The sequence below is a fragment of the Anopheles bellator genome, chromosome 2, assembly GCF_943735745.2.
Source record: "Anopheles bellator chromosome 2, idAnoBellAS_SP24_06.2, whole genome shotgun sequence".
Taxonomy (NCBI): domain Eukaryota; kingdom Metazoa; phylum Arthropoda; class Insecta; order Diptera; family Culicidae; genus Anopheles; species Anopheles bellator.
The window spans coordinates 67,786,295-67,809,508 of NC_071286.1; the positions used below are offsets into that span (position 1 = coordinate 67,786,295).

The 23,214-nt window shown below is 45.5% G+C and overlaps 5 protein-coding genes across 6 annotated transcripts; 4 read left to right on the forward strand and 1 right to left on the reverse strand.

Annotated features, from left to right (window-relative positions):
• The first annotated feature begins 6,400 nt into the window (after positions 1-6,400).
• On the forward strand, positions 6,401-8,477 carry LOC131209670 (lactosylceramide 4-alpha-galactosyltransferase-like). Its single transcript, XM_058202786.1, has 2 exons — positions 6,401-7,170; positions 7,239-8,477. The coding sequence occupies exons 1-2, from the start codon at positions 6,464-6,466 to the stop codon at positions 7,600-7,602; spliced, it is 1,071 nt and encodes a 356-aa protein (XP_058058769.1). The 5' UTR covers positions 6,401-6,463; the 3' UTR covers positions 7,603-8,477.
• A 1,233-nt stretch (positions 8,478-9,710) lies between these two features.
• LOC131207917 (lactosylceramide 4-alpha-galactosyltransferase-like) lies at positions 9,711-10,753 on the forward strand. Its single transcript, XM_058200553.1, has 2 exons — positions 9,711-10,324; positions 10,387-10,753. Exons 1-2 carry the CDS (start codon positions 9,711-9,713, stop codon positions 10,751-10,753), a joined length of 981 nt encoding a protein of 326 aa, XP_058056536.1.
• A 298-nt stretch (positions 10,754-11,051) lies between these two features.
• Positions 11,052-13,824, forward strand: LOC131210981 (calponin homology domain-containing protein DDB_G0272472). The gene is made up of 3 exons (XM_058204316.1): positions 11,052-13,388; positions 13,458-13,612; positions 13,677-13,824. The coding sequence occupies exons 1-3, from the start codon at positions 11,052-11,054 to the stop codon at positions 13,822-13,824; spliced, it is 2,640 nt and encodes an 879-aa protein (XP_058060299.1).
• A 204-nt stretch (positions 13,825-14,028) lies between these two features.
• On the reverse strand, positions 14,029-17,016 carry LOC131208898 (pre-mRNA-processing factor 40 homolog A). Its single transcript, XM_058201832.1, has 3 exons — positions 14,758-17,016; positions 14,406-14,684; positions 14,029-14,342 (listed from the first exon to the last, which is right to left on the reverse strand). Exons 1-3 carry the CDS (start codon positions 16,942-16,944, stop codon positions 14,115-14,117), a joined length of 2,694 nt encoding a protein of 897 aa, XP_058057815.1. The 5' UTR covers positions 16,945-17,016; the 3' UTR covers positions 14,029-14,114.
• Positions 17,017-17,403: 387 nt separating this feature from the next.
• On the forward strand, positions 17,404-20,109 carry LOC131209418 (palmitoyltransferase ZDHHC23-B). 2 transcript variants are annotated; one of them, XM_058202484.1, is made up of 5 exons: positions 17,404-17,605; positions 18,246-18,485; positions 18,547-19,155; positions 19,222-19,297; positions 19,371-20,109. In XM_058202484.1, exons 1-5 carry the CDS (start codon positions 17,412-17,414, stop codon positions 19,476-19,478), a joined length of 1,227 nt encoding a protein of 408 aa, XP_058058467.1. In that variant the 5' UTR covers positions 17,404-17,411; the 3' UTR covers positions 19,479-20,109. The 2 variants fall into 2 exon arrangements, with proteins under 2 accessions (XP_058058467.1, XP_058058469.1); XM_058202486.1 differs by lacking the exon at positions 17,404-17,605 and adding an exon at positions 17,737-18,047.
• Positions 20,110-23,214: the final 3,105 nt, after the last annotated feature.

Here is a 23,214-nt window from a genome sequence, read left to right on the forward strand (position 1 = left end):
ACAGTTGTTCAAATAAATGGGCCCCTTTTTTGGCGGTGAGGTAAATGACTACCTTGCCGTTAAAATTTTACGTCACAAAAAAACTAGAACCACAAGAAACAGGGGCAGACGGCGAAACAAGCGACCCGAAAAGTTTTCCCCCGCTTTCTCCGCCGATAAAATTATAGTGTCCCCCCGTAGCTTGTGGTGGGCCAAGTTATTGTGTCCGTGCCGAAGCACTGCACGAGCTTGACCAAAATTCCTGAACCGACCTTTACGCCGGTAGGAGTGCATAATAAAACACCCGCAAGACCCTTCGGCAGGCGATTTGGTTTGTGGCGTCGATATTTGATCGACCCCCGGCGTCGAATCACCGCTGCTGGCCAATGGCCAACGAAAAGAATCGCGACAGCGAGAATTCAAACGAAGGCCGAGCGACGTGCGATAATCGAGATTTTATTTTGCGTTTACACCTTGCGTTTGCTTGCCATTTTTTATTTAATTCGAAAATTTACTGATAAAAGGTAAATAACAAATCAAACCCACAGGTTCTGAAGAACGTGAGAAGTTGATTTTAAATGATTTAGGACCTTAGCATTTCCCTTTCCGGATGACAGATTTTACACCCGTCGTTCGGTGAAGTTCACAGTAGCAGGTGTATCGCACAGACCATTCGTATGCCGGGTATACCTCAAATCTCAAACATTCCCAAGAGTTAAAAAAGTATCTCTTTGATTACTTTATATGCCAACGTTCCTTAGAATTTAGAAACATTTCCTAGAAAAATTCTTTCTAAAGTCGGGTTTTGCTCGTTTTTTTTCGAAATCGTTCATAGTCCTAGTACAGCAAAAGTTGCGAAAATCTTACACACAATCATCCAGCGATAGCCCAAAAGTTTATTTTAATGGTAGATGATACGGATGAACGAAATTATTAAAATCTTAGCTGTGATGGTGTGAGTTCCATGATAGGACAGCAAACGGTATAAGGAGACCTTTTTCTCACAAAACAATCTCGTCGCACAGCGAGCATGAATATTAATACTGTAGATGGGCACAGTTGATTGCTTCTCACAACATTCGGGACGTTTCATCAAAATGATGCAAAAATAGACTTATTAACTCATCACCAAACCGTGACGATGTTTACAAAACATGCATAGTTATTCTTGGAAGTATTATGAATTGAAAATATCACCAAGAAATCCAGCAGCTTCAAAAAATGAAGCGATGTGAAACCAGTTTTACGAATTAGATTATTCAAAAATTCACCATCGTAGAAAGCAGTAAAAAACTTAACAAGACTAAAGCATCGTTACATTGGTTCGAAATCATGTCAAATTATTGATTTTGTTTTACTAGTTTGATTGTTTACCTGTTGTTTTGTTTCGTAATTAAATATTTGATATCGATATGAAAATACACTGCACTTATACTGCTGCACAGTTTTAAAAGTACCGCAGCTCTGACAAATCGCAACAAATTCTTGAAAAATCTATCAAAATATTTCCCTTCCCATTCGTTTGTCTGAGCGTTTAAACGCAGCTAAAAACATATCAACGATCAACTTTGATTAACAAACTTTGATTTCTAATGGTCGATCTTCAGTGCTGTGTTTCGTTTGTAAAACAATACAAAAATTGCTGATTTTTTAACCACAAGCGATCAATCATAGCGTTGACCTTCGCGCTCAAAAAAGCGGATGTACGAATCAACAAATCTTAAGATAATTAATTTCCGTACGTCACAAGAAGAGCGAAGCATAATTCAGCTATACAGCAACACTGCACCATTCTTGAAATTCCACAACTCTCTACAAACCTGTTGTTCCGTGAGTCGTTTGGCGCTGATTTAAACTGGCAGTAGCTCTTCCGCACGTAAATCTGTTACGTGTCAGTAGCAGCACTACGTAAAACTGTTTAGTATTATGTAATGTTCATCTGCTTGACTGTTGAATTTTGTTTTCTTCAAAACTTTCATGCATAACTGAGCATTTTTTCACTTCAACATCTTTAAAATTCGCTTTAGGGGCTTTTAGGGGAATTTTTACCACACACTCAGAACCACAAAAACACATTGGTCATCTTATTTTTTCAAGGAACTGACACTTATGTGATATTTTCTAGGTATTTTCTATGCTCCTAGGCAAATAAATTGATTTGGCAACCTGTAAATTAAATTTAATGTTGAAAATAAGTTTCTATCGATCATTATCCGAACATATAGATCGTAATCTTACACTACACATTTTCTGAACTATCATCTTGAAAGACTCATTAAGCAACTGCCAAACAATGCGCCAACTCTTACCAATCATCCGAAACAGCAGTTTCATTACCAGCTTTGAGTCGGGAAACAAATAATTTATTGAGATATCTACTAGCAATACACCCTCTTATTGAAAGAGATTTGAAAAATGTCATCAAAATATTATTAACAAACATCGATAAACTGAGTTTGCAAAATTTATCAAACCTTACACGACGACCTTACTAACACAGCTCGAAACATCCAAAGGACCGCAAGTTAAGCGGTCACTTCTTAACGACTTCCAACCGTTAGTCTCGGTTCGAAACCGCAAACTAATTTGTAGCTCGCTCACTTGAACCGTTTGCTCAAACAATTGCAACAACTTCGCGTTGCACTATTTTTTCCAATTGCGATTTCTAAATTTATTAAAGAAAAACTGTGAACGAATGCAGCGAGCGCGAGAACGGTAAGTTCTTAAATCGTTCACAATTTCCTACGTGGTGCCAGGATGCAAAAATTATCAACCGTTAAAATCCACTAACACTCGTCTTATCGCTCCGATCTACTGATGAAAACTAGAGGCACCACTCCGAAGCTCACTCGCACGGAGCCTACTGAGGCTGCTTTTCCCGGTTTCGATGTTAACGTTACCGCTAGCACGAAGCAACTGGCTAAATTAACCAACGGTTGCTGTATTTTACTCCGTTCTTGCCGCCATCGGAAGTTGGGCAGCGCAGTGGCGCGGCAGCCGAAGGAAACACCAGCGCCGGCTTCTCGATCGAGGGGTTCACCTCCCCTTCTTCATCTCCGACCGCTCAATTTTGAAAACATCATGCAAAAGCTTCGGGTTCGGGTCTGTCCTCCGCAGCTGTTTCCCGTCGGTTTAACTGTTGCACCGTTCGCACAGTGGAAAATTTGAATGGGAAAGGCGGACATATTTATTTTTAGGAAGAATCTATGGACTTTTTTCAACGTTTTTGTTATCTTTGCATGTGTTTTGATTAAATTCAACTTTCTATGTGCAATACGCGCGCTCAAGTACATTAAATAAGCTTTTTTCGTTATTTTAAGGTTTTTAAACGCCTTAAGTATGCAATCTGCATTACACCAAAAAAAATTAAAAGCACTATCGAAGAAGCAAATATCGAATTTCTGCTACAAATCGAATGCCTTGTGAGTTTAAAAAAGGATATGAAATGATTAAGGAGCTTTACCCATTCCGTTTGTGGGATTTTTGAAGCAAGTAGTTATTACCATCCGAAGTATCCAACCCATGAACTATTATTTAAACGTTTGATAGAAAACTTATTAGTCTATGTCTTCATCCAACCTTAAATCGATATTATCTACTTGGTTTAATACATGATCAATCGCGATATCGTCACTAATGTGTTCCTCCATGACTAACAATTCTTTTACTTTATCTGCAAAACTAAGTTTATCGTTTATTCGCTGCCTATAACCCAATGACATAGAACTAATTTTAGGGTCGCTGCTATGTATTGCCCGAATGAACGTGTCATTTAAATTATTCCCTCGAGAAGATTTTCTTGCGTGGTTTACCCTATCTTGTCAAACACATTTATGTCGTGCTTCCAAAGCTTCTTCTCCCAGGCAACCTAATAGTATAGGGGTATGTACTATTATAACCCCAGCATGAGTCAAAATATGACATGACCGTAACAGGTACGTTCAACCAACTAAAGCACTAAGAGTTTTTTTATATCTATCTCTACAATTTTTGTCTAATGTTGCGGCATTAACTACTTTCTGTCAGCTAATGGATATTAAGATATTCCTACGCCTGTCTACTACATCTTTAATTAAGAACAGTACTCGCACGCTCAGGATCTGAAAATATTCGACGACAAATCTTACCAGAAGTGCTTTTTTCTGATACCTGCCCGAGGTTGTTAAAGATTATTTTATATGAAATGCTTAACAAACACTGCACAAACCTCAACTAACAATGAAGAGGTGAAATGCCGTACAACAATGCAGGAGGTTGCAGGCTAAAACCATTTTCAAGATTATTAGAAACACTCATCTTGTTGGACGTTGCACTACAAATACGGCAACGCACACTTGATTGATCCGTGATCACTGATAACACTTAGTTTATCTAAACAATAGAAAAGGCATAAGGCCAATATGTTTTGTATGGCCATTTCGTATACTGCAAAAGACCGGGCGCCTCCTCATGCATCAGGAATTATTTTCTTAAAATAGAAATTTGCTAAATTTGTGGCAGGAATATGCAAACAAAACTTACTGGAAATGTTTAAAATTGTCTAAACTTTAATTGTAATGTCTCGTTTGGGCAGAACACCGCGAAACATTTTTTTGCTGCATTGCCAAAGTTGAAAACTGTATTTTTTCTTAGTTTTCTATACTAATTCCCGATAAAAATGTACTAGCAATACCCAACGTAAATATTTGATTATTTCATATGAAAGAAGAATTCATTACCTTTCGAATGATGTATAATATAGGTACATTGCTGTTGCAGAACTGTGCTAACGATCGCGTTAAAGTAGCTGATAAAAGTTGCCATTTTTATCACTCTTTCGACTTTGACAGATGAATTCTCGGCATCTACACAACATGGAAGGCAAAAAATTCGGATTTGCCATAGATAACTTATCCATTTTAGGCTAATATGACTGAAACCTCAATTTTCGAAATAGATTTATGACCGCCTTTTTCCCATAGTGCGTTCGGCGCCGACTCCGTAGCTGATGCTTTACGGCTGACACCGAACCGACACGAAGGCAATTTGGCGCGCTTTTAGTTTGTTTTGATATAACACCTGACCAGAAAATACATATCGGCCGAAAAATAGGCGTAAAATCATGCCCAATATGTTTTCACATAAACAATAGAAACGACGCAGGTTGAGTTCATAAAAAAGATGACAAAAATGGTAGCTTTTGTCGTGACAATTAATTGTAAGATATTTCTGAAAATAATACGCACCTGAAATTCCCATTCCGTGCATGCTTTTAGCTCGTTGCTAATGATGTGCATACATGAGGAAAAATTAAGTGCATTTTTGTTACATTACACATACTTTAGCTAATGCTAACGTCAACGACTAATGACAATTTCCTGCCCATTGGTCGGCACGATGTATTTATTTTGTTTTTAATTAATAGTGCCCGAATTCAATTTAAAACGGACCAGTCTATCGACTAAATCACAATCACGTTTACAATCAAGGCTATAGTCATAAAATAATAATAAAGCAAGATATCACAAAACAACAACTTTAAAACACCCTCCCCAGCCTCCGGAATGCACACAATGCAACTTGCTGTGATAGCTTTGCAACCGATCCGCTATGATGACCCGTTCATGTTCAGCTAGTTAGATGATGTGATTTACAGTGACCGTTTGTGAGCTCATGTTTACTTTAGTATCCGGGCTAGCCCTCCGAAGGGACCGAAAAGAGCTGGTCCGGGGGAAATACCCGCAACCTTTGTTGGAACAGGTGGGTCCGCAAGCAATTAATCATGTTGTGCGTAAACGATACTCGTTCACTCACAGTACAACAGAACTTAGTTGTTTCACTTAGCACGTGTTCGACAACGACTTCGTATTGCCCATAAGTGCGAAATGAATGAATGTTTTCACACAAGGTGTGACAAAATAACAATTTCATGTTAGTTCTTCTGGCTATAGCGGCAATTTAGCAGTTATAACCATTGTGACCCTGAAAACATTTTTTCCAGTCGGCCTTTTAAAAGATTTCTCTTCTTTATTCTGTTATATCGAATATATCGAAGTTCAGAAAGCTTTCGTTAAAAAGCTCGCGTTCGCGCGGTGCTGCATGTTTTGTTTTTATATCATGTCAACAATTACTTATGCATACAAAAAACAAAACAATTGGGTTCCTAGGTAGCAGTTCTACCGATAACATCTCTACAAATGCAACCATTCATGCTGAATGCCCATTGCACGTTACACATTGCTAATTGCGATAAAGTTCAACCGACCGTTCCCAATTCAAATTGAACGAAACAGAAGTATTGAAGTGGTTGGATAAACAGCCTTCCAACAGCTGTCGGCGCTTCGTTTGTTTACATCAATCTTGACATGCTCGAATTGGATACGGAAGATATGGTTAATTGTGTTCCATATTTTCCTCAAAATTAAGTGTTGGATTTGTTAAAAATTCGCTCCCCGGTAACCCTTCCGTACTGATTTACCGAGGCCAACGACAGTGACGATTCCCGATGACGATTTGGATCGCTCCGAAGCGTTACAAACGACGGATATCATGTGTGTTGCTATTGTTCGTCGGTGTTTATTTCCTGTACACAACATGGGAACCGGTTCCGCCGGGCCACAGCTGCTTTCAGAATACGCCCGACGATGACGGCGACCGAGTACTGCTAGAAGATGTACAACAAGCGACTCTCCAGCCAACAAGCGATGGACGTAACATTTTCTTCCACGAAACGTCCTGTTCGGCTGATGGCATCGTACGGTTGAGTGCTCGTCAAGCCTGTGCAATTGAATCCGCCGCCCGGACGAACCCGGGCTGGAGCATCTTCGTGCTGTTCGCGGCTCCAGTAGGATTCCAAAGTAATCACAGCACGGCGCTACCGATTATTGACTCGCTGCTACAATATCGGAACGTACATTTGCGATACGTTAACCTGACTACCTACGGCAACGATACGCCGCTCGACGAGTGGATGCAGAATGGCGAAATCTATCGATCCCAGTACATGAACTCTCACCTGTCGGATGTGATGCGATACCTGACGCTTTACAAATACGGTGGGACGTATCTTGATCTGGACGTAATAGTGCGACGACCATTCGATGGACTGGAGGCGAACTACGCCGGAGCGGAATCGGTGCGATGGGTCGCTGCGGGAGTGTTGAACTTTGAGCCTAACGGACACGGCCACGAGCTGGCCGATATGTGTGTTCGGTAAGATTACGAGCAAACCGTCTCCGGCTCTGGGCTAATCGATTTCCACAATTTCTTGCTTACGACAGGGATCTATTGGCAAACTTCAACGGTAAGGATTGGGGCAACAATGGGCCCGGAGTGATAACGCGCGTACTTCAGAAATATTGTCACACGCGCACCACGGTCCACATGACGCGTGAACGGTGCAAACATTTTACCGTTCATCCGATCAAGGCGTTCTACGCCATCGGGTTCGACGACTTTAAGCAGTTTTTTGAAGAGTCCTTTCTCGAGCAAGCTCTTAGCACACTGAAACAATCGGTCGTGGTGCATGTCTGGAACAAGTTCAGCAAATCACATCCGGTCGTGGTTGGGTCCCGGGTGGCTTACGGAGTTCTCGCCGATCAACACTGTCCCAAAGTGTACCGCTCTTGCGGTAAAGTGTTTTAACAAAGCCTCACTCAACCACGATTGCGAATCATTTCATGTTATCATTCATGTTACTATTTTTCTTATTAATTATATTTTCGTTACAGGACAAGCTTTTTAAGAGCCATACAAATCACATTTTAAATTATTAGTCTACTTTTTCCCCATCCAACGAACTTCTGTACAACCGTTCGATCGACGGCGAAAATCGCTCGTACAGAAGTTCCTAAGTTCGTTTCTTTGCTATTTTAAAAACTTGTAAACGTACTCGGAACCTACTTGTTGCAACCTATCCCTCTGAATCATGTTTAATGACAAACCTTCCGGTGAATCTCATTGCTCCATTGTAAAATATTTTGTCTTTCGATCGTCTCTAATGCATTTTTTCAAGTATGTTCATTCGAAGAGGTGCTTTTATTTTATTTCTTAATCTATGTTCAATTTTGATCTGATGTTTGCTGGAAATGATCCAACATAATGTAGCTATTGTTACGTATTTTTGTGTGCTTGTGTATGTAAAATCTGTGGTTGTTCCCATTGTTATGTACTGTGAGGCGTTATGTTCAAAATGGTTCCTTTAGATCTGATTTATTTCCTGTCCCCAAAAAATGCATATAACAATACTTCTAATTAGGCGTGCTTACGTGTTAACATGCAAACGGTATTTTATGTGCCTAGAATATATGTACTCAAAGGGGCAGTATTAGTAGGAGTTCAAGAATCATTCAGTATTGCGTGCTTTAGCGAGAAGTTAACGGGTCGCCAGTCTTAACGGCAAAACCAGCCAATTTGGTGTGATGCCAGAGAGAACCTGGCTTTAAGGTTTCACAGTCAACGTGAACATTCCATGTCATGTTTCGTTGGTATGGTGTGAAGAATCGTAGTGCTTTTTCTTTTCTCCGTCTGGTGCTATGTGCGATATTTATAATCTGTGTTATGGGCTCTTAATAAATGAAACGTGAAATCGTGTTATCGATTGTAATTTGTAACTTGTGTGTTGCTTTTAATCTACCTGTGTTAAATTAGCCATAAGAAAGAACGTTGCCAAGTACCAACTACAACAAGGCAAGTGCTAATGGTGACCCTAATGGATTACATCCAGGTATATGTTGTTTTTAAATTCACTTTTAAGCATCAATGATAAATTTTAACCGAATATGGGTCGTTGTACGAACCTGTTTCCTGACCCTGCCTAGTGTACTGTCTTCCAATAAACGAAATTATCACATGGCCCTCAACGCACACTTCTCAACACTACCTACTAACTCACTTCGGACGTAACCAAAACCGAAAATCACCTTTTATCAACCTGCGAAACCGGTCGAAGCAGATCTGAAACACGAAACACGACTGATCGTTTGTGACAGATCGTATTTACAACCGGCTCACATTTGCCCATTACATCTTCACAGTTTGTAGTACTAGAACCCGTTTTGAAAATTTCAGAGGCAAACACTAATGTGTAAATTTTAGCTGGGAAAAAGCACCACAATCATTTAGAGAATATTTTTAAAAGAACTGTCTTGATATAAATACCGCAAATTATGAAGCCAAAGCCAAAATGTTCTTGGTATTTCAGCCATTCATAATTTTATTGGCTGCTGTTTGTAATTGGGCTTTGGACTTGCATTCTTGTTAAATTATCAACCAATCTTTAATCTTAAATATTAAATCTACACAAATGCCAGGAACAGTAAATCTTCACGCTCAACTCCATTTTATGTTGCCATTGTAATATAATCTGTTTGAAAGCGAACTTGAACCTAAAGGTTGCGTTTGCAAGACTATTTGATTCATAGTTTGTACAAACGAATTCACAATTACACTGGTACTTCACCAACAATTACGAAAATATCTGAAAGGAATGATAGATCTGAACGGTCCCCTATGAAGATACTCTACATCTTAAAGCTGTGCAAACAGAGCTGTAGTTGGGGCGTGATGGTCTCGTCTCGTTGGCCACTGGAATCAGTATCGTGGTAGCTTTCGGGTACTGATAATTATTTTGTGGCTGGTCTGATGATCGACGGCGGGCAATCTAAAGTGCAGCAAAAATGATATCGCCCAGAACATATTACTACCTTCGAACCCTCGCTGTCGTGCTTTGTTTCCTCTACCTACTCAGTTATATGCACAAGAAAATTAGTTCTGACCCATCGTCAGCTGAAGTGGTGTTCCGTTCCGTCGACGAGATTGGATTCCTGCGGGTGTTCGACGCCTCCGACGAGCTGCAGCTCTATAGCAACGTGTACTTTATCGAATCCTCGTCCCCCTTCAATCCGTTCGTCACAATCGATGCGCGGCAAGCCTGCGCAATTGAATCGGCCGCTCGTGCAAATCCGCGGAAAAACATCGTGGTGCTGTTTGCTTCCTGGTCCGAATTTACCGACTCAGGACAGCTTCACTTTCCCGACATTCGCCTGTTGAGTCAATTCAAGAATTTGTACTTCCGCTGGCTTTCTTTGGACAGTTTTGCCAAAGGTACGCCTCTTGAGGAGGTGATCCAATCCGAACGGGTGCATAACCACAAGAACGGTGCCGCCTATCTGTCGGAAATTTTGCGTTTGCTTCTGCTGTATCGGGTGGGCGGTATCTACCTCGATCTGGATGTGGTCACGTTGAAACCGTTGGAGTTTTCCAACCCGAACTTCTTTGGCGCTGAGACACACCTGCTCGCCGGCTCGTCGGTGATGGGCTTGCAACGCACAGGATACGGACACACTTTTCTTGATAGCTGCCTCAAGTATGGTGCACACTTTATCGTCAATTTTCGTAATGGTTGATGTTTCAATCACAATATTTTAGTGATTTTCAGAACTTTGATCGACATGACGATAATCGAAACGGGTCAATCCTGATTACTTACAAACTCCTGCTGGCTTGCGAAGCATTGATCATAGGCGAGATCGTTGATAGGGGCTGCCAAGGACGATTGGAGCTGTACCCACGCCACACTTTCCACCCGTTTGACGAAACCAACGTGCATCTGCTATTCAATCCCAACAAATTGGACGAGGTGAGGGAAATTATTGCCGATTCAATGACCGTCCACCTGCGACATCAAACGAGCCGGCAGTTTCAACGAGCGCCCACCGATGGTGAGACGGGCTATACAATGATAGCTCAAAAGCATTGCCCCTCAGTGTATGTCTTTCACGATGGCAAGCTATAGATAGCCCAGGCCCGATTTGTGAAACAACTTAGAAATAAAAGTTTCCCGCTTAATTCCCATAAAGAAGCATTTTAATTTGATACCTCCGCGCCACAATCGGGTGTAACACTTCATAACGCTTCGTAACGCTGGGTCGGATTGTCGTCAATATGCTTTCAAGTTCGTTGCCGTAGCAACCGCCTAATTGTTTTGTGTTTCGACATTGAAAAACAACAGACCAGTTTTTAAGACGCACCGTATTCATAGACTTGTAAGACTATTCGAAAAGACTGATTTTGCGCCACGGTGAGTGATAAAAATGTCCGCCAACGATAACGACCCGGATAACAATCCTGACGTGATACTGGAAAAGTTGTTACGCAAAGCGCGTGCGAAGGAATCGCGCTGGGATCGCATCCGGCGGAAGCACCTCAACAAACTGACCGTCACGTCGAAGACGGTGAAAAAGTTCATCAACATGGATTTTATTGACGAATCGCAGCTACGGATGTTGATGACGGCCGGCGACGGTCCGGGCGGGGAGGGCACCAAACCAATACTGGATCCGGTGCTTGTAATGGACATCCGGCACGAAATGGTCCGGCGAAAGGATTTGAAGCACGGGCAACGCAGGCCACCGATCGATCCGGTGAAGGCATACCAGCAGGAGAACTTGGAAAATCATAATCGATCGATCGAGCTGACACTGTGCGAGAACGAGCTGAACAAATTTCGCAAGCAAATCGAACAGCTGAGCGGTGGCAGTTGCAATGGCAAAAAGCCACAGGTTAGCTCCCAAAAGCGCAGCATCCTCTACATTAACATCCCAAAGATCGACAACGGGTTGATCTACGAAAGTTTGGAGGAGTGCGAACAGTATACAACACACTTTTACCAGGCGGCCATCGAAGGAACGGAACAGTTGTTGCAGGAGGCAAAAGATAGTAACTTTGAAACTCTGAAACAATCGGCAACAATCGAAGAGATCGTCGAGCGGGAAGAAGACGTGGAACACCGCGGTGAGAACAAGGCATCGATCGTTAATGGGTCAGAACAGAAAGTGATACCAGAGGCTGCGGCGGTCATAGTCGAGGAAGAGGACCAGGATGAAGACAGCAAGATAGTACGCTTCGGAAATACACAAGTCATCACTTATCCGCTAGATGATTCCGTATCCTTTTCGCTCGACGGTTCCGAGTATGATTTTGAGGACAACGACCTCTTTCTGGAGTCGCTTGACTCCGACGTGGACGAGTTCGACGAAACGGAGTTCCAGTCAACCGACAGCCCCTCGGAACCGGCAAGCGAGGAACACAAGCAGGATCCGCTACCGACGGACACGAGCAGCGAGTGTTTGACGATTTCACGTATCGACACATCCGGCAGCTGCTCGAAGGATGACACCAACAGTTCGGGATTTACGCGCCAGAAGCTTATCTACAACTACGACGAGGTTGACTCGGAGCTTCTGGAGATTGCTCCTACGGCTGAACGGCTGGCCGAGATAGATCCGATTATGGTGCGCAAGTGTGATCTTAAGGACTACAGCGAACTGTGCGTCACCAACTACAGGCCGGAGCCGGAGCCGAAGGATGATCGGGTCGAGTTGACGGAAGAATCGCGCAAGATGATCAGCAACGCGCTGAAGGAGGGCTACCTGCAGAACCATGATCGGGCCGTACAAAAGCAGTACTTCTTTAAGTGGCTCCAGTACACGATTCTGGAGAAGATTTCCAAAGGGGCGGGAATTACGAGCACACGCGAGCAAAAGCTGAAGCGCATCAACGATTTTATCAGCAACATACGCCACAGCCGCAAGAAGGGTGCGTTGCGCGGTGCCAAACCGGCCGGTTCCAGCCAGCCTACGTCGGTGAAAAAAGAGTACGAACATCGCCTGAAGGTGCAGCAGGACATTATCGAACTGCAAAAGCTGAAACTCGAGCGCCAGGAGCGCATCATCACCGAACTGAAGTTGTCAAAGTTTTCGGAGGCGGCCAAAATTTCTAAAGCCGAAATTCAAAGTGAACTCCTGAAGGCCGCCCGCACCGGACATGTGAGGCTTCGGGCGAAGGCTCGCTGCATTCAAATCGTTGGCAACATCCGCCACGATACGGCCGAGGAAGACGAAATGCGCAAGCTGCAGGCGCAGGGACTGATGATTCCAAAGTTCCTGGCCAAAATGCAGCAGCGAGCGCTGGAGCGCAGTCAGCGCCATCAAGAGGCACGGGAGCGGCGTCTTCGGATGGAAAAAGAACGGGAGGATGCGAAAGTGGCCGCCGAAGAAGCGAAGCGGCTTGAGGATGAGGAGGCCCGCAAACGGCGCTACCGGGAGATGCGTGAAAAGCGAAAGTTCGAGAAGCTTCAGAAGATTATCCGTGAACAGGAGCGACAAGCGTGGATAGCAAACAACCAGATCGCTAAAGAGTTCCGGCTGCTGAAGTTAAAGCGCTTTGGAATGTACTCGTTCCGACTACTTCTCGGCATTCGTCACGAAAACGAGCGCCGCTCGATCGCCTATCGGCGGCGGTATTACAAGCGGAAATACTTCCGCAAGTGGTGGTCCTTCACAAACGCCCTGTGGGAGAACAAAAAAGCGATGGCCGATGAGCTTCACGAGCACAAAGTTCTAGCTCTGGCCCTGCGTCACTGGAAACTGGTAACTCCGGTCCACTCCGCTCAGTCGAAATCATTTGTAACTCTTTTTCTTCTCCGGCTACCCTTCTAGTACATGCACGAGCAACGCTGCAAGCTACAGGTTGCCATCGACTGGCACGAGGTACGTCTAACGGAGAAGATCATCTCCATTTGGATCGGACGCACGAAGCAGTCGCTGATGATCCTACACGGCAAGATGTCACACGCAGCCTCACACTTTGAATGGTAATGAGCGGCTCGCTTCTAAAACCTGGTACTGCCATTGACGCAATCTTTTCTCTTTCCGAAGGCAACTGAAATGGAAGGTGTTCGAACGCTGGCAACGCCTGCATATCATACTGCGCATCGAAAAGGAAACGGAAATGCGTCGACAGCGCTGGCGCATGAAAATCTGGGAACTGCTACCCGACTACAAGCCGATCGAGGAGGATGTTTGAACCAAACGAGATCGTAACCGAAAGTATGGCGAACTTCGAAATTTAGACTGATCAAACGGTAGACTGAACGGGAACACGACACCGTAGACCACCGCATTTTTGTAGCTCATTTTCTCTCACTTAGGATATAGTAACTTTAGTAGCCATTAGTCTAGTTTTGTTTGTTTTTCTTTTTGCAATGAATATACAAAAAAAACCGTGAGACTGAGAGAGGGCCGAGGGTCGCCCTTCTAATTTTACTATTGAGAACACTTGACACCGTGCCAGTTGCGATGCGGAAAGAGAAATTATTATTCATCCATCATTTGCTCGTTCAGCTGTGCGAGGAGGGCAGCGCGCTGTGACTCGAGTTCCGATTCGCTGAGCCCGCCCTCGTCTGCCGTTTTCGGAGACCTACTGCCTCCTGGGCTGCGTCGGCCACCCTCCTCCAGTGGGCTGCGGATGCGACCACTACTGCTGCCACGGCTGAGCGATCGCGACGATCTTCGTTTTTCTTTCTTCTTTTTGTCTTTCTTTTTCTGCAAAGAGAACAGAATGAATCGTAGGCACGGATACTTAAAGGAAAGCCCTTCACAACCCACCTTTTTCTTCTCGATCTCAGGCGAAGGCGATCGCGATCGAGAACCACCGTTCTTTTCCATCACCATTATTTCGTCGTAGGATGGTGAATGAGATGCTTTCCGGTGGTGCTTTTTCTTCTTCTTCCGCTTGCGATCGGGCCGTTCGCAACTGTTGTTATGCTCATGGTGGTCATGATCGCTTTCCGACAGTTCACTGGCCGTCACAGGAGTGCGTGAGCGGGATTTGCGTCTCTTCTTAAAAGACGGCTTTTCGAACTCTACTTCCGAGCCCTCCGAAAGCTGTGTGAAGTGTAAAATCAAATGGTGAATTATCGATTCGGGTTAAGCAGTACCACCTACTGCAATCACTTACCGATTTCGATGAGGAGCGTGATTTTTTCTTGTGCTTTCGATTTTTCTTCGACTTCTTCGTTCGGGAGTGGTGGTGACTGCAGGAGTCTTCGGTTTCCTTCACAAATTCCTCCCACAACCGCTCGACCTTGTCCTCTTTCTCGTACTGATCGTACACTTCGCGATCGGCCACAAACTTCTGAGCCGTCTCCCAGCTGTCTACTCCACTCAAACCGGCCTCGATCCACACGCCCTTCAGCTCGTTTTCCATCTTCCGGATACGCCGCGTCTCCTCCTTGAGCCGTTCCTTTTCGGCGGCTTCAGCCTTCTCCAGCAGAGAGTTGTACGTAAGCTTCACGTTGCCCGCATCGAGCGTTGCCGATCGCTTGTCCTCACAAACGACCGTTGCAAAGTCCTCGAAAGTTGTGCTCGGCTGAACCACGAACTCTTTCTCCTTCAGTATTTCCTTGATGATCTTCTTTTCGTCATGGAACCGTGCCTTGAGGTTTTCGACGTAAAACTTGAACAGGTCCAGCGGCGTCGAGCCGGGCTGACCGAGCATGGCCGAGAAGCGCAGATCTACCGAGATCACCGGGTAAAGCTCGACCCAGAGCGACATCGATGTTAGCTTGCCCTCCTCGTGGAGTGTGTCAAGAAGGGCGAGAAACTGGTCGCGGTTTTTACGTTGCTGTCGCTTCATACGCTTCTTTAGACGCTCTTTTTCTTCGTCTTCCTCGCGCTCCAGTCCACGAATGTGCTCCTCGAACACAATCAGCGCGTCTTCCTTGTCCATGCCGAGTAGATTGACGTCATTCTTGAACGACGAGTTATCCAAGAGCATGACCTGCGCCTCGGACCACGTCGTCTGGTATGTGACCGAGGCCATCGCTTCCAGCAGCTCACCCAGAACGCGCATGTTGCGTTTCTTCATCACCCGCGCTTCCTCCTTTTCGCGCTTGGCCAGATTGAAGATGCAGTCCTCGTAGATGTCGCGCCGATCCTGTTCCGATACTGATTTCCACACGTCCAGGTTGGTAAACAGCTCGTCGCAGCGATAATATTTGAGCAACGAGTTCATCTTGTCCGACGACATCAGGAACTTTTCCAGTTCCTCCTTCTGTCGTTTCGCCTTCAATCGTTGCTCCTCGCGCTCGTCCTTGAGCTTTTGCGTTTTGTACGCATTAAATGCTTGCTTTTTTTCGCTCAGTTTTTTGAACACGTTGAACTTCGGATCTTTCTGGATGATCTTGACGCACTGCTCCCAAGACGCACTCGACGGGATGTTGCGCTCCTTGAGAAACTCCTTGAACGCCTCGATCGCTTCCTTTTTATCCTTAAACTCCACAACCGGATCTTCATCCGTTGCCGGTTGTAGCTCATCGTCGCGCTTGTCGACAGGATCGTCCGGTACCTCGATTGCGGCCAGCGTCGCGGCCATAGCTTGATCGAGCGCGGAAGAAGAGTTTTCGGCCGATCCTGGTGTCACACAGGAGAGCGCGGAAAGCCCTAGCGGCACCTCGGCAGCAGCGGTTGAGTTTCCCGTAGGAGCAGTTCCCGCAGGGCCACCACTCGCGGCAGCAACAGCCGCAGCACCAGTGAGTGCCGGCGAAACTACCGGTAGCACGACGGATTGCATCAATAAGCTACTGGCCATGGCGGATGTTTTGAGCGCTGCTGCTTTAGCGGCTTCTGCAGCTGCCTGCTCGGCGGCAACCTTTTCCTTCAGCTCGAGAAACTCAGCCGGAGCAACCCATTGCGATTCCTTCGTGGTTGTGTTGTGGTAGTACAGCTTGCCCGAGTCCGACCGGTACTCTTTCCAGGCACACTGGCTGAGTTGTTTCTCGGCCGGCGTTTTCATCTCTTCCGGTTTCTCCCAAAGACTCTGCTTGGTGATACTGTTGTAATAGTACGTGCGACCATCCGGTGTTTTGTGTTCCGACCACTCGTTCACGATGCCCGTTGTTTGTGCCAGCGGCGGTCCCTGAGTGGCTGCTGCTGCGGCTGCAGACGGATCCAAAACACCTCCGTTGGCCGCGGCCAAGGCGGCGGCAGCCGCCACCGCGGCAGCTGCTGCAGCATTCGGGGCAGCACCGGGTCCCGTTGTCGCACTGGCCGTTCCAGGGCCGGCCCCAAAGCCCGGCGGTGGAATGTTAAAGTGAGACACCATCGGCGGAAACTGCTGAGTTCCGGCTATCGGTGGGACCGACATTGCGAACAGCCGGGAGCAGACCCAACCACACGACTTACGCCAGACGGATGCGCAACGAAGGGAACAGTTTTACGACACGCGAATGCAATGGCTTTTATTTTTCCACTTTGTCGGCGAAATACTTTGAGGCGTCCGATTTTCCTCTTTTGACAGCTCTCCGCTCTGACAGCTTCGGGCAGGGTCGTGTTACAAGCTTCGAAAGCTTTATACCAAACCATCCGAGCTGAAAACTCACTTATTTTCCATCTCAATCAATTATTTAACTTATCCTATTTTCCGTATTGTAATAGACTGTAAGAACTCCTATGGTTAGGAACAAGTTCAATCTAACCTTCTGTAGTACTCAGCACGGTATGGTGAACGGCTTTTCGCTCATTTTGTCACCGGCCGGTTTGTTTACGTTTTCCCTAGCGCTAGCCAGCAGAAAAGAAACAAAACGCTCCACTCTTTGGTGTGAGCTGGAGAGCATGAGATCCTACTTCAGCGAGGAAGACTTTTACGATTACGATCCCCGCAACGATATCGATCCATTGTGCTGCTGTGAATTTTTCGATCGGAACAATGAACGCAACCATCTTCTGGTAGCGTGTTGTTGCTGCCACTCGTTTCGAGGTCCGTCCCCGTTTTCGGACAGCAGTGCCACCGAATTCTCGTCGGACAGGTTCGTTTAATGCTAAGTGAGGAGAGCGCCATAGAATACTGACAACGTTTCACCGTTCCGCTGCTACCTGAATTGTCAGCAGCAGTGCTTTTAGGGTGTCCTTTAGGAATTGCACCTAGTTGGATAGTGGCTGTTGGCGGAGAAAACAAGAAACCATTAATCAATTTCCCATCCAGATCCGTCTAGTTCCAATTTCTACTGCTTCCTGTGCCGGTGCCTCTGTGTGTTTGAAAGTTACACAAACGGGCTGCATCGTGAAAATGCAACGCCGGCAACGTGACCTGCATACGCAAACTCCAAAGTCCTTTTCAGTGTAATGCCCCACATTAGAGAAGCATAGATAATTATACCGTACAAGGCGCATCGTCTCACTTGCTATCATCGTCACTATTCCGGTACACAAAAGTCAGCGTGTTAGCATTCCCGTAGTGGCTGGGACAGGGTAAATATATGATTTCCATTTTTTCACTACCCGTAAAAGTTGACCCCAATGTCGCAGTTTGTGTTGGTTCTTGGCGATCCCACGGTGATGGTGCGGGATAGCAAATGCCAGAAAGCGAAAGGCCGGAAGTTGATGTATCGCTGTGGCAACGTATTGATTTGTGTTGTGTGTTCTTCTTTTTCCATCGTTTTGATCCAGAAACAATCGACGAACCGAACGGTCACTGGGCAATATGCTACTGACATTCCAGGACCGTTTGCGCATTCCTTGGCGGGGCGGTGCAAAACAGATAACCCTGGACAATGTGCTGCCGATCGTGGTGCTGATCAGTTTGCAGCTATTGGCCGCAATCAACTTCTACTGCAGCCTGTTCGTGTTCGCCCTCATGCCACTGTTGTTGCTGTATTTGAAACGTTTTCTTGGCAAGATATTACCAAAGTAAGTCACCGAAACTACGACGGGTACTCTGTTTGCTAATGTTTTGTTCTTGTTCGCATAGATCCAAGTTCTTCATCCTGTGGTTCTTCTGGAGCGGAGTGTATCTCATCACCCTGTTCGAATTTACGGTTCCGCTGCTGGAAATACTGCCCCAGGAGAACGTTGCCTTTGTCGTGTTGATGAATCTTTCGTTCGTCTGTCTGTACAAAGCGAAGCAACGGGCAGCGCAAGGACATGTGGCCCCAAACGAGCGCGATCTCGGAAGTGATTGTTGCAAGAACGGAAGCGATTCCCAGACGGCAGTTCTCATCTCCGACCGTGACGATTCGGACGATGGTAGTGGCACCGGGACCGGCGGAACTAGCGGTACAGATGGAGGAAAGTTAGCCTGTCAGTTGTGTCGAAAGTACGTTCCACCTCGAACGTATCACTGCAAAGTTTGTGCAAGTTGCGTCCTGAAACAGGATCATCACAATGTCTGGCTAAACTGCTGCATTGGAAAAGCCAACCATCGGCTTTACGTACTGGGCTGTTTGTTCACGCTGCTCGCACTGTTGCTGTTTGCAAACCTCGCCCTTACCGCTGTGTGCCACCCGATTCCGATTTTTACCGTGTACGGTGTCATCGTGATGATGCCAGATGACTGCGCTGACATTTACTTCCAGTACGAGTAAGTTAATGGATGAATGTGCAGGATCTTTCAATCGAAAACGATAAATTAAAATGATTTTTTCAGCATTGCCTTATGCTTCACAGGATCGTTGTACGCCCTATTGATGGCCCTATTCATCGCAATCTCACTTCTGAAACAGGTAAATCATTAGACGATCCAAAAACTTAGCAGAACTAGCTAGACTTATCTTAACGATATCTCTTGTTTCCCAGCTCTGTTTCATTTCTTGCGGTGTTACTTACACCGAATGGCGCCGCGGTGAGCACATTAACCGGCGGAATTGTTTCTGGAACTGGAAAACGTTTTGCCTTGGCCAGTAGAACACCCAAACATTTGTACAACGGAGCGCGTGTCCTCAAAAGACTAACAACCGATGTGGAATCGCTTCCGAGAGTTCCTTGGAACCTGTCCTGAAGCGGAGGATTAAATGGATGCGGAGGGGTGAAAGAGCTTATCGTGAGCAGATAACGTAGTCAGTAGAAAACTGGTTCTTCACTATTCAATTGTCTTACTCGTATTGTAGAACAAATATCAAAACGGAACACGTATCGTGTCTTTCCGTGTTTTTGACAGTATAGGCAGATTGACGACAAAAAGTCATCAGCGTTAGTAGGAAGGTTTTAGATAGAATTTTGTGAAAAACGATAGCTTCGTGCAGGACGAAAATGTGTCCCTGTTCAGAAATCCGTTACTTTTAGGACTCATTTTAGCAAGATTCGCAGTTTCGTTAAGCACTCGATAGAATAATCTGTTTAAGATGCTATGCGCAAAAACGTCCCGGAGCATCGTATTTTATGAAACATAAAACACAGCTATATGGGTTAGCATTTGATTGGGAGAAAAGATACCAAAAATCCACTCTGCACAGTGATGGAAAGTAAGAATAGTAAAATAACTTTACTAATAATCTGTTGATACATATGAACCGCACAATAAAATTTTCCAAGTTTTCTTCAACCGAAACTCTGGTTTCTCTTTTTCCCGTCCAACATATCAAATCCTTCGCAACGTTCCACCCAATACCAAACACCTGTGTGAGTGAGACGGAGTACGATCATGCTTTCTCCCTGAACTTTGCTCGTTGCGCACAAGTTCAACAACATGTTGTATGCAAGACTTTTGAATTTTTTCGATTTTTCATCCAAAGTACCGTTACGTCGAGTGAAATTTTATTCGTATTGCTAAATGTTTAATTGAAATAAAATCAATCGTTTTATGGTACATGTAATGTTGATGATTGTTGCCACATTATTTAAAGCAAGTTAACCTACTCATGGATTTGTTTCCTTTCACACAGTCGCGCCCTACATGGGCTCAAAATTCCAGAACGATGCAATGTATGAGTTTTATCAATGAAAGACTCACAACTTCGTATATTCCTTGCATTCCAAACATTATCACACGATAATGCACTGCCACATTATGCATAAAGCTTAACTCTGCCCAATGAATGGAACTTGAGATGACAACAGCAAGTTTCTGAGAATACATTCCGAGCGAGTGGTCCATGTTCATGCCAAAAAGTACACACCGTGCTCCGGGAAAGCCCCAATCAGACGACCCCCAAGTTCAATGTCACCAACGAAACAGCGGAGGTTCGCTGTGTTCCTAACTAAAATCAATAACTTCCAAGCCTGCATCCGTGATGAGAATCCTTGCCTGGCAACAAACAGCCTTTTCCGCGAACTTCCTACACGCGGTCAGTTGCCAAATTGCATCGAAGCATTATGCTATGGTTCACGGTTCTCAGGATCGCTTCTTCCAAGAAATGCATAACGGATTGCTTATGTTTTATCGAAAGGAGCCAGCCGTCTTTATTATCACAAAAATGTGTCAACTCCACAAGGTTCGGTGCTCTGCCAGAGTGATTACATCGTGACAAGAAATCGATGGAATATATGCTTAATTACCGCCACTTCCGGTTCCCGAACGGTGCTAATGCCTACCGAAGAAAGCTCTCACTTTCAATGCTTCGCAAAGCTTGTGGCTGGCGTGAATCAGCGCTCCAACATGTCCTGCACTCACTCCAGTCGGCACCGATGAAGCCGCTGGGGTCGATTAGTCAGAGCCCACAGTTCCTGGAACGGGTCAAACTATCCTTCACGCTTTTCCAGCATGCACAGCCGAAACCCACCGTTTCGTCCTTCTTTTTTGCTTCCCCGGTCAACAAACGTTCCGATCCGAACGCACACAGCGATACCGTTTCGGGCAGCACATTTGGCGAAAACATGAATGAGCGCTGGGTAGTGGTGCCGGACATGCGCATTTTTCGGGCTAGCAAATGGTCTGCAGACACACTACTCAACCAGGCAGCCAATCACAGCCAAGAATGATGTCAAATCTGTGATCAGCCTACATTGCTTCGTTGCTTAAAGCCGAACTCAAAGGAAGCAGCCCCAGTTAGCGGCACGTGTGCCGGAGCACGAGTCCTTTCTTAAAGTCGGGCACACGATGAGTCATCCGTGCCGAGATGATAACACAATCCTGCCCCCCCACGCTAACGGGGAATAAAAGAAAAGTGCTAAAATGCCGGCGCTACATAAATTCTTATGCCGAAAGGTGGGAGTTCGGATTCCACAACCGTGCTGAGACATCTGGGCACCGCACGCACGGCAAGACTCCCGACCAGGTGACTCCTCGTCGTAAGGAGTCGTTGTGGCGCGTCGACAAATGGAGCCACGGAGTCCTGACGCCAGGCTATGCTAATGACTAATAGAACGTTGTGGCCGGTAGTTTGAAATGTACACCAAAGGTGTTGCTACACTTTGAAGTTATAAACTAAAAGTTCTGACATCGGTATACGGTCTGCGAAGATTTTAATAATTCAACGACGTTATAAACGAAATGTGTGTGATGAATCATTCGTTAATAAGTGATACTTATCAGCAACAATTGGCAGTGACTCAGTCACTCCAAAGGATATTGATGTCGGTAAGCGGCTCATGTTACAACTGTTCAGTTCCAACTCGATGATCGCCATGACTGTTGGGACATAATATTATTTTATGGTGGAAAATGACCATCAAATCAAGATCGTCGCGATCGTTTCGTATTGAACCGACGCCAGTGCAAATCATTCCGCACTCTGGTGATTAACGAAAGTGACAGGGTTAATAAGGATGCACTATATGCTTCGGATCTCATAAACTCCATTGAAACCAAATAAATAGAATCACATGGTGTTGATAACGAACGAACAAAATATCCCATCAAACATATTTTCTCGCCATGTTAAAATTTGCTGCCCCCTTAGCGCGAAACAGGTTCTCTCAATAACCCGCGCCATACTCTGATCCTAACGGAAAGTGAAACGGAGCACACCGGATTTTCCGGAACGAGCCCCGCCAAAAGAGATGGGCTCGTTTCAGGTGCACACAGCGCTAAACACGAACACGATCGCGTCTGGTATGGCGCAGGCGCCTCATACCATAATGGCAATTAATGCTGCCCCTCCTTAATGGGAATCTAAGCAGTCGACGAATACAATACCGCTTTGGTGTCTAGAGAGTCCAATAACGAGCTGACCATCCGCGTGGTGGCTTTACAGAAGTTATTAGCTGTCTCGCTACATTCGCACCGCACTGTACGGTCGAAAACATATGACATCATAGGCGAAGCGCCGTGTTGGTGTGTTGGTTGAGCATGTTCCTTGTTCTAGCCCGAAGCGGAATCCGCGCGCTATGGAATTGGCCGTGTTGACGGCGAGACGGGAGGGTCGGCGGAAAGTCGTTAGAGGTGACTCAGGGCTCGGAATTATCCACCAACTCAACCAAAAACGCGCGCCGTCCGCGGGGGCACATACTTACTTTAACGGCTTTCGTGTGAATGTGTTGTTCCCTGAGTCGCGAGAAACTACTACTACGGCCATCACTACTACGCACTTTGCCACATACATCGACACGGCGCGCGTCAGCATCCCTTCCGCCGCCGTGGAACGGTTTGTCGCGAGTTCATTCGTGCTCAGCAACGGAAGTAACAGCACGAGTTCGTTCGCGCGCCGTGCTCCGATTTCCTTCGCGCTCGTGCCGTACGTTTTCCGTGCATTTGTGTTGGTGA

What these genes read in the sequence shown, in the direction of transcription:
- LOC131209670 (XM_058202786.1), top strand. Translation starts at nt 6,464, where the DNA reads ATGACGATTTGGATCGCTCCGAAGCGTTACAAACGACGGATATCATGT. An exon ending in CTGGCCGATATGTGTGTTCG is followed by an intron (nt 7,171 to 7,238) that starts GTAAGATTACGA and finishes TGCTTACGACAG; the next exon opens with GGATCTATTGGCAAACTTCA.
- LOC131207917 (XM_058200553.1), top strand. Translation starts at nt 9,711, where the DNA reads ATGCACAAGAAAATTAGTTCTGACCCATCGTCAGCTGAAGTGGTGTTC. An exon ending in TTTCTTGATAGCTGCCTCAA is followed by an intron (nt 10,325 to 10,386) that starts GTATGGTGCACA and finishes ACAATATTTTAG; the next exon opens with TGATTTTCAGAACTTTGATC.
- LOC131210981 (XM_058204316.1), top strand. Translation starts at nt 11,052, where the DNA reads ATGTCCGCCAACGATAACGACCCGGATAACAATCCTGACGTGATACTG. An exon ending in CCCTGCGTCACTGGAAACTG is followed by an intron (nt 13,389 to 13,457) that starts GTAACTCCGGTC and finishes CTACCCTTCTAG; the next exon opens with TACATGCACGAGCAACGCTG. An exon ending in GCAGCCTCACACTTTGAATG is followed by an intron (nt 13,613 to 13,676) that starts GTAATGAGCGGC and finishes CTCTTTCCGAAG; the next exon opens with GCAACTGAAATGGAAGGTGT.
- LOC131208898 (XM_058201832.1), bottom strand. Translation starts at nt 16,944, where the DNA reads ATGTCGGTCCCACCGATAGCCGGAACTCAGCAGTTTCCGCCGATGGTG. An exon ending in CACGCTCCTCATCGAAATCG is followed by an intron (nt 14,685 to 14,757) that starts GTAAGTGATTGC and finishes CACTTCACACAG; the next exon opens with CTTTCGGAGGGCTCGGAAGT. An exon ending in CTGAGATCGAGAAGAAAAAG is followed by an intron (nt 14,343 to 14,405) that starts GTGGGTTGTGAA and finishes TTCTCTTTGCAG; the next exon opens with AAAAAGAAAGACAAAAAGAA.
- LOC131209418 (XM_058202484.1), top strand. Translation starts at nt 17,412, where the DNA reads ATGAGATCCTACTTCAGCGAGGAAGACTTTTACGATTACGATCCCCGC. An exon ending in GACATTTACTTCCAGTACGA is followed by an intron (nt 19,156 to 19,221) that starts GTAAGTTAATGG and finishes TGATTTTTTCAG; the next exon opens with CATTGCCTTATGCTTCACAG. An exon ending in CAATCTCACTTCTGAAACAG is followed by an intron (nt 19,298 to 19,370) that starts GTAAATCATTAG and finishes CTTGTTTCCCAG; the next exon opens with CTCTGTTTCATTTCTTGCGG.